The sequence below is a fragment of the Populus euphratica genome, unplaced genomic scaffold (assembly GCF_000495115.2).
Source record: "Populus euphratica unplaced genomic scaffold, PopEup_1.0 scaffold1100.1, whole genome shotgun sequence".
Classification (NCBI taxonomy): Eukaryota; Viridiplantae; Streptophyta; class Magnoliopsida; order Malpighiales; family Salicaceae; genus Populus; species Populus euphratica.
This window is the reverse complement of record NW_011500952.1, coordinates 60313-68765: the sequence shown is the minus strand read 5'-3', so window position 1 is coordinate 68765 and position 8453 is coordinate 60313. Positions and strand designations below refer to the sequence as shown.

Genomic DNA, 8453 nt, shown 5'->3' with positions numbered 1-8453 from the left:
CTTGAATTAAATGAAATTAAATTAAATGACTACTTGATATGGTATTTATTTTTATTACTTAAAAATAGTTTAATCATATCTTAATATATATGACTTAGTTTAAAAATGAATGTAATGCAAAATAAGAGGCAGAACACAAAGTTGATTTCCTTTTCCGCTAGCAAGCAACATTAACAATCTTTCTTCAAGCAAAAAACAAGGTTAGGAATAATCTTCTGTTTTGCACTGTTGGGATAATTGTTTGTAATTCCTTTTTACCAACTTTTACATCAAATTAATACAATAAGTTTGAATCACTATCCTTATAATATTGTTTATATTACTTTATTTTCAATGCGACAAGACCCAGAATATAACATCAACTCTTTTTTTTATATATAATTTTATTTAAACTTAAAAAATATAATAGAAATTAAATGATTATAAAAATTGAAAAAACCCATGGTATGCTCTCATTTTCTTGGACTTTCCTGAACCAATGTTTTTCCTAAAAACTTTTTTATATCCTCTTTTAATCTCGAAAATTCCGTCTTGTTTCCTTTACCCAACCTTTGATTGTAGTATCACTATTATTTAATTTTTGTTCTACATTATTTAAATTAAGAAAATTATAAGAAATTGATTTTATTTTTCTAACAGTTATTGAACATTGTATGTATGGGCCGGGGTCCTAAATAAAATATTAATAAAGACTTGGGATTGGAACAAATGAAGGAACATTCTTTGCGTCTCGTCTCTTCTCCTTTCCTTCTCCTCTTCTCTCCTTGCGTCTCGTCTCTTCTCCTTTCCTTCTCTTCTCTCTCCCTCCCTCCCTGTACAAGGACAGGGACAAGGGCTAAGTTAGGACAGAAAAACCGGATTCAAATCGTCGAGTTCTTTCTTTCTATTAGTAATAAATAGTTTTATAGTCTAATCTAAGTGTAGTGATTTTGATCTTTGATTCGGATTCGGGTTCGGGTTCGTGTTCGGGTAAAGAAGAATGACGACGACGAGTATTAAATGTCCAAGCAAGTCAATAATCTACAACACGAGCAGGTGCGCGTGTCCGACGGGGCAGTTTCTGAACAGCACGACAAACAGCTGCTCGTATTTCTGGGGACGGTCTGCCATATACACGGACACGGGTGTGGAGTTGGACAACGGCTTCGGCTTTTCGTTTCCAGAAACCATTTTCTCATTTGATTCCATCAAGAAATTCACTCAGTCCCAGGCTGTTTTCTTGGAGGCGACACTTGTGATGGTTGCTTCTTGGCTTTTGTTTTGCTTCTTCTTGAGGTTTACTAAGCTTGATCATCATGGAACCCACAACATATGGTTCCGTATTAGGTGGTGGATTAGTCGCTTGGACATTTGCTTTGCTACCCGGCATTGGCTGGTAATCCTTTCCCTTTTCTTCTCTGTTCGATGATTTTAGTCAACCACTTGGGTTTATAAGTAGAGGTTATTATTATTTATGCTTTGGATCATCCCTCGTAAAGATAAACCAGATCATACATTGAGCACGCAAACGCACACATATATACATATTTATTAGTTTGTGGACCATGGGTGGGGTAAACAACAAACCTCGTCTCAGTTTTCAACAAGCCCCTCTCTGAATTGGGTCTTAAGCACTATTCACATTTAATCTGTTACCGCATTTACCTGTTGCTGTTGGTTTTTTTTTTTCCTGGTAGGATGATCGAAAGGTGGTTGTAAAGCGGAAAACAGAACTTGGTGGAGCCTTCTCAATAGCAAGTTGGATACTTTTCATCGGGTTGTTTGCTACGTGAGTATTGGATTCTAAACTAGTCTTTTATGTTTACAACTTCCTTCACGTCTGTTGACTACTGACTTGGCTTTTCAGTTTTTCCTCAGCCTGCTTTACCAGATCATATCAAAGAGAACAATTGAGGTGCATAATGTGAGAGCAACAAATGCACCCGATTTGGCCTCCTTCATTAATGACATGGAATTTAACATAACCACTGTATCCAGTATGAGCTGTTCAAACTTGCAAGGACTTGGTACCTTAGTTACTGGGAATCCAGGTTTTATTGATCACAGAGTTGCCCCCCTTACTGACTTTGTGAACTACATATGCCGAAACACAAGTATGGGCCCAACTCTCACTTTTAAGTGTAGCAAGTGCCACTTGAATAGAGATTATATGTATATTTCGTGGCAGTTTGTTGATCTTCCAAGTACTCCTGCAACGGCTGTTGGTTTTCAGTTCAACCTTAGTGCAAAAGATCATGCTGACAAGAAACATGTGAGTTTTGTTAGCGGCACACTAAAGAGTGGAAGCACTTTTGATGATAGACCAGTTACATTCAGGGGAAAGGATTCAAACATACTGAAATTTAATCTGTTTCCTCGAATATACCGTAACCTACATGATCTTAGACTTATCCAACCCCTGTTTCATGAGTTTCTTCCGGGTTCGTTCTTTGGGGAGACAAGTCAGCTCCAAGCTTCCCTTGAAACTTCTAGTGATGGACTGATCAACACTACTCTCTCAATTAGTTACCTATCATCATATATAGTTGAGATCGAAAGCCAAAACATAAGGGGCCCTGGTAAGTGATTTGTTCATCTTTGTAGATAAATACCACTATTTGGAATATGATTCATGTTTATTCTCTTACTGCTCTAGGGAGAGTCATTTATTTTGATTGTTTACTTGATTTTTGTGTTGTTACGGTGGAATTGCTTGCATGTGTCTTTACTGAAAAATTGTTGTTTGATGCGGAGGTGAAGATATTTTATCTTGTGCATGAACATGTTTTCACGACAAGTCCTGACAAATTTAAACTCTTGTAGTCAATTAGGACTTCAAGATTGACAAAGAAACTAAAGTTGAATCCAGATTTACTTCTTGAATAACAAGTTCCCATTTTGCACACATTGGATGCAAACTCACTCACCGAAAATGTGCCCATTTTCCTTCTATGTATAACCAGCCACGAGAGAAAAATTGGACATGCAATTATGCCACATTTTTCTTGGGCACAAATTATTTCTAAATCCACTGAAGTTAAAAAGTAGATAAGTCAAATCGTTAAAAAAATTACAATCTATGGTTTTCCCTCTCCCTGCCAATGTGAAACGTAGATATGATGTTTTTGTGTTGTTGTGGTGGAACTCTCTCTCTCTCTCCCCTCTCTTTCCCTACCAATGTGAAACGTAGACATGATTTTATGTGCTTTTATGGTGGAATATTTGAGGGTATATTGCTCCTTATCTCAGTCTTGAATTTGCAAACTCATTTCTAAAAAACCAATGGGTCCATACATAAATGTTTCTATCTTTCAGACTGTTTTTTTTATATATATAGTTAATAATCTCACAAACATTCAATCCATGACATGTGAATGTGACAGCATCAATGCAGGGTGATTTAATGACAGGGAAAATAAGGAGAAGAAACCTGTTGGAAGAAAGGGAAGAGGACTTTCATATTGATTTGGCAAAGAAGCCTAAAGTCTTTAATACTTTCAGGGATAAATGGTGTCCAAGTAAATTTGGCACAATCTAACCTGCCTTTGACTGGGCAGGCTTGCAAATCCCTCACTCCACTCCTTCAATCCCTGAAAAACAATATTGTATAGAAAATGATGAGTATTTAACTAATTTTTGTAATTAGAAAACACAGCTTATATTTTGTAATTTTTCTTCTTTTTATGTGAATTGACATTTAATATTGCTTTCCCTCGAGTTTCTTGTTGCTGTATCATTGTGTGTGTGTCGCTCCTATTTAGTTGGATAGAGATTGTTGTGAAAGTGATAAATTGAAGCCTCATATTGAGTGCTAAAGTTGTGATGTTGTGTTATAATCTCTTTTTTGCATGTTTTACACTCAACCTGGTTTAGTTTTGCTCTGGGATTTGGGCATTTGCTGATTCAAACTGACCTATTCAATTTCCCAACTTCCATAAACCACTGCAACCAGCAAGTGTTGAAAATGAAATGTGTATTTTGCTCTTAGCTGCTATCACTGGGCTGCTGTTATCACACTTTAAGAAGTCAATTGCTTATTAAAATTGTTTTAAATCCATATTCTCATACACTTTTCTCTATTCAATATGCAGTAAGCTTCTTAGCGGATCTTGGTGGCCTATATTGCATAAGTATTGGCATATTTTTCTACTTTTTGGTGCAAGTACAGTTCTTATTCCTATCACTTACATTATTTCTCCTGTTTATTATAATTGTTTCTTAAGAAATTATTGAGGATAAATATTTTATTTGCATATGTACTCATCAAACTTTCCAAATAAAATTAATTTATCTTGTATTTTGTAATTTTCTTGGTTTGTAGTGTGAATACAGAGTAAAAAGACTTCGGAATGAAGATGTCACTATGCGACAGATAAGAAATCGGTTAAAAGCTCGAGAACACTGGGACAAGGTAAGTTGTTTTTCATGTGCAAAACCACCTTGTATTTCATTCTGCTGCCCTTATATTGACATCCAATTTTTATTTGTGGTCTCATTATCAAAATGATGATACACTTATTTGTGCTTCTCTTTACCAGTTGAGGAAATATGTAATGTACACATGGGGTTGCAAAACATTGGATAACGACTACAAAAGCACTAAACAAGGATCAAGTTGTTCTGGCTTCATGATTCCCTCTATTCGTGGAAATGGATCACTGCGTGGAAATAAATCATCTAGGAAGAAATTGCAAAATAGAGAGGACAGTGTCTTGTTCAACAGGAAAGTCAGCATACCCAGTGAAAAGGTAATATTGTGTTTTTTTATCTTTCATTCAAAGTTGTTTTAGATGTGCTGTCCCCAATTTATTTTTGTTCCTCCTGAGCTTCTTTTTCAAAGTCTCTTTTCCTTTTTTTTTTTTTTTGGCAGAATTCCATTGCAGAACATACTTGTACCCAGGGAGTAAAACCTTTTATAGCAGAATCTGTGTTGAACTCAGAAGAGAGATTGTTGGATTCCAGGGAAGAGCATGTATGTTGCTTTTACTTGTTTATTTTTATTATAGCATGAGTCCTTGCTCCTTTTCTCTTCCTTAAGTGTATTTTCAAGTACCTATTATTAAGTGATCCAACTTGAGTTAATCCCTCAGAATTTTTATCTAGTTACTAAATGTTGAAAGGTGTTTTAGGCCACTTGATGACTGGATTTTCCTTTTCTTATGTCTTTCACATGTTGGCTTTTATTAAACGATCATAGCACAGGAATAAGATTTGTTAGCTTAAATGACAACCAATATGTTATGTGATTTACTTGACACTAGACCAGTCAACTTCAGTAGCTTGGCATATGAAGGTGATTTTAATGGTTTCATTCTCAAAATGGTCAATTTTCTCAGGAATTTGCTAAGAAGTGTTTGCATATGCTGTTCGTTGTTCTAGCTGATAAATGTATTGTTTCCTTCGATGAAAAGCACCTAGGCTCCTGTTTGGCATTGTTGTATATCTTATATAAATTTGGCAGTGTTGTCTCATCTTTTTTGGGAGGAAATGGTGATGTTCAAACCTTTTTTTTCCTCATATTGAATGAAGTGAAGACTCCATTGGTCCAAGAATCTTTAATGTATGCATTCATTTTGCTTTTTCCAGCCTCCCAAAGGAGAAGTGCTTATCTCTTCAAATGATAGGAAACAGCATTCAGTTGGTTTCTATGAGGGAGGTGCTTCTAAGCCTCAAGCATATTCTTGTGAAGATGATGATGTGATCCCCATTCCACCTTCTCTAGGTAACGCTAATCTGATGGATAAAGCTTGTCTTTCTTTTCACTCTAAAGGTAAATGTGTCATATATTGGAGTTTAAACATGGAGAAATAAAATTTAAAGCATCACAAGCTTCCAAAGCACTTGAAAGGTATGTGAAAAAGAACATCCAGTTCACACTTGTTAATCTATCTAATAATCATGAAGGTTCAATAAATCATACTGGGTTTTTTTTTTTTTTGGGGGGGGGTGGGGGTGTGAAGCCTGTGACTAGTCCTTGCTAACTAGCAATAAGTGATAGAGATGAAAACAGAAGGAAAAAAGGTCTGAACTGTCCAACTGTGATGACTTAAGCTCGACCAATACAGTGGACTATGTTAACTAGTCATGGCCATAAAATATGAGATATCTGCTTGGCCTTTGTGTTGAAACCCAAAACGAAGGCAAATTTTCGCTAAGGTATTACTACCTAATCAACTAATGTGGAGCATTGATCACAAATGATAAAGCTCCTTGATCTGTATGGATAATGCAGCTTTAGTATTGGGCTTTTGAGGCTGGTGCTTCCTTAATAGTAGGCATGGATGCAATGTCAGCTATGATTTGAAAGCTTTAAGTAGTGTTAGGACACTTCTTGGCATGTATTTCGACATTTTTAGGTGTCTTTAGAAACTTGAAGGCAATAACTTGAGGTACAGAAGAAGCCCAGATGTTAATTCATTCACCTATGTTAATTGGGAAAAAGACTTCAATTCAAGGTTGGGTTTAGGAGGGACACCTTTCTTGGTTTCAAGGTTGATTTACTTGGGAGATCCCAATTGCATTCCTAAATGGCTGGTCGTGTGAATACTTTAGATTGTAGAACTTAAATTTTTCTGAAAAAGAAGAAATAATGATCAAGCATAAGAATTAGCTCCAGTCATGACACTTCAGTTCAACATGTGTTACCATTTGATATTGAAAAGACCCAAATAAATTGCCATCACCAGCAGTACCTTACGTGAAAACAGGTCTAAAGGAAAATAATTTACATACAAACAAATGTTACTAAAAGTGCTTATAAATTGACGTAGCAAGTGATAAGTTGTGATATATGGGTCACAAGTATTGATGATTGATCAGACATGAAACAACGCAACCATTACATCTGAGAAAATATTTGATATGACATCTATGGTTTACTCCGTTTCATAGTTGCTTTGTTCATACAAGTGTGTTGTTTTTTGCTGCAGAATTCAATGCTGGATCTGAAGTAGAGATGTCTGATATCCTGAAGAATCTCCATCGTTTGCATGACTACAATGTTATGCTGAGAGAAAAATTTCTCGCCAACCAATCTTTACTGCACGCTTTAGCATCCAAGTCAACTTCATTAACCAATGGCTGAACATAGCTCTTATGAAGCAAGTACGAGGAATTATTCCACTCTATTCAGAGAAACTCATGGAGTTGTTCTTCTAAGGGGAGTAATATCTATGAATATTTGTTTGTAGGCAGAAAAAATTATAAACCTATCCACCAGAGTACGAGTATCATGTCCTTCGTTTCCCACAGGCGGATAAATTTTTCAGGCAAAACCTGAACTCATTTCAAGACTGCGGCTTCATGAATATTCATGTATCAATGGGATTGATTTCGTCTAGGATTGAAACGATCATCATATCTGATGGTACATGAGAATGGCATATCTCATGGTATGCGCTGAGGTTATAGCTTTCTTTTTCTTATTGGGGACAAAAAAGATTCTTGGTTGCAGATAATTTTTGTTGTACGTGTGAAGAATCATGCTAGGGTTTCCTTATTTTTGTACATGGCAGAGACTACTACAAAGAGGGAAATATTAGGGGCTGGTGGTTGGTCACTGGCTAGGTTGCCTTGTATGCTTGTTGTTGCCCAAATTTCTGTACAAATTCTGTTCTCATTGATAATTATTGTTCTTACTTTTTTATGGTTGACGTTAGAAAGTACAGGTGAGATGGCCGCAGCAACAACGGAGATATTCATTTCACAGAATTACAGATTAAAAACGCAGAATGGTTCTAAAAATAAAGAAAAAAAAATGTTCTTTGCATAGTTTATGATTTATGGTTTTATTTTCATAAAAAATATCATTGATTTAATTCTGGGAAATTAAAAAAAAAATTTATTTGACAATTTTAAAAAAAAAATAAAAGGAAAGTTTATCCTCGATTTATATAGCATGTTTAAGTTGTTTAAGCTGTTATTGAACATAAGACCAAGAGAAAATGTGAGTTATAATCACAACAATGTGTATATATATATATATGTTTTTTTAAAAATAAATAAATAAATAAGAAGAGTATGTGTGTATGAGACTCCAGCTGGCCTACATATAGGTAGTATGATTGTCTTTCTAATTTCTCATCTATAAAATCTTCTCTTCCTTCCTTTCATTTCTACTCAACCCATACATTCAACAAATGTAGAAATGTGTAGAAATGACAAGTTCATCAGCTCATCACATAAAAAATATTTGTGTTTTTAGTGGATCTAGCCCTAGGAAAGAAAATGAGTTTTTAGAATCAGCAAATCATCTTGGTTAGGTGCTAGCTGAGTAAAAGATTTATTTAGTGCATAGTTTTAAAACCCGGCCCGGCCCGGCGGGTTAACCCGGGACCCGGCTGACCGGGGGCTGGAACCGGGCCGGGTTCCTGTCTGGCCGGGTGCTGGACCCGGGCCGGGTTGATGAAAAAATAAGGTAAGCCAGGACCCGGTGGGTTGACCCGGAAACCCGGACGACCCGGCAAAACCCGGTC

General features: G+C 36.0%; 1 protein-coding gene across 1 annotated transcript; it reads left to right on the top strand.

Annotated features, from left to right (window-relative positions):
* Nucleotides 1-755: 755 nt before the first annotated feature.
* On the top strand, nucleotides 756-7622 carry LOC105116899 (uncharacterized). Its single transcript, XM_011014399.1, has 9 exons — nucleotides 756-1375; nucleotides 1677-1768; nucleotides 1858-2558; nucleotides 4071-4141; nucleotides 4301-4390; nucleotides 4518-4727; nucleotides 4850-4951; nucleotides 5566-5701; nucleotides 6909-7622. The coding sequence occupies exons 1-9, from the start codon at nucleotides 980-982 to the stop codon at nucleotides 7061-7063; spliced, it is 1953 nt and encodes a 650-aa protein (XP_011012701.1). The 5' UTR covers nucleotides 756-979; the 3' UTR covers nucleotides 7064-7622.
* Nucleotides 7623-8453: the final 831 nt, after the last annotated feature.

What these genes read in the sequence shown, in the direction of transcription:
- LOC105116899 (XM_011014399.1), top strand. Translation starts at nt 980, where the DNA reads ATGACGACGACGAGTATTAAATGTCCAAGCAAGTCAATAATCTACAAC. An exon ending in CTCGAGAACACTGGGACAAG is followed by an intron (nt 4,391 to 4,517) that starts GTAAGTTGTTTT and finishes TCTCTTTACCAG; the next exon opens with TTGAGGAAATATGTAATGTA. An exon ending in CCCCATTCCACCTTCTCTAG is followed by an intron (nt 5,702 to 6,908) that starts GTAACGCTAATC and finishes TTTTTGCTGCAG; the next exon opens with AATTCAATGCTGGATCTGAA.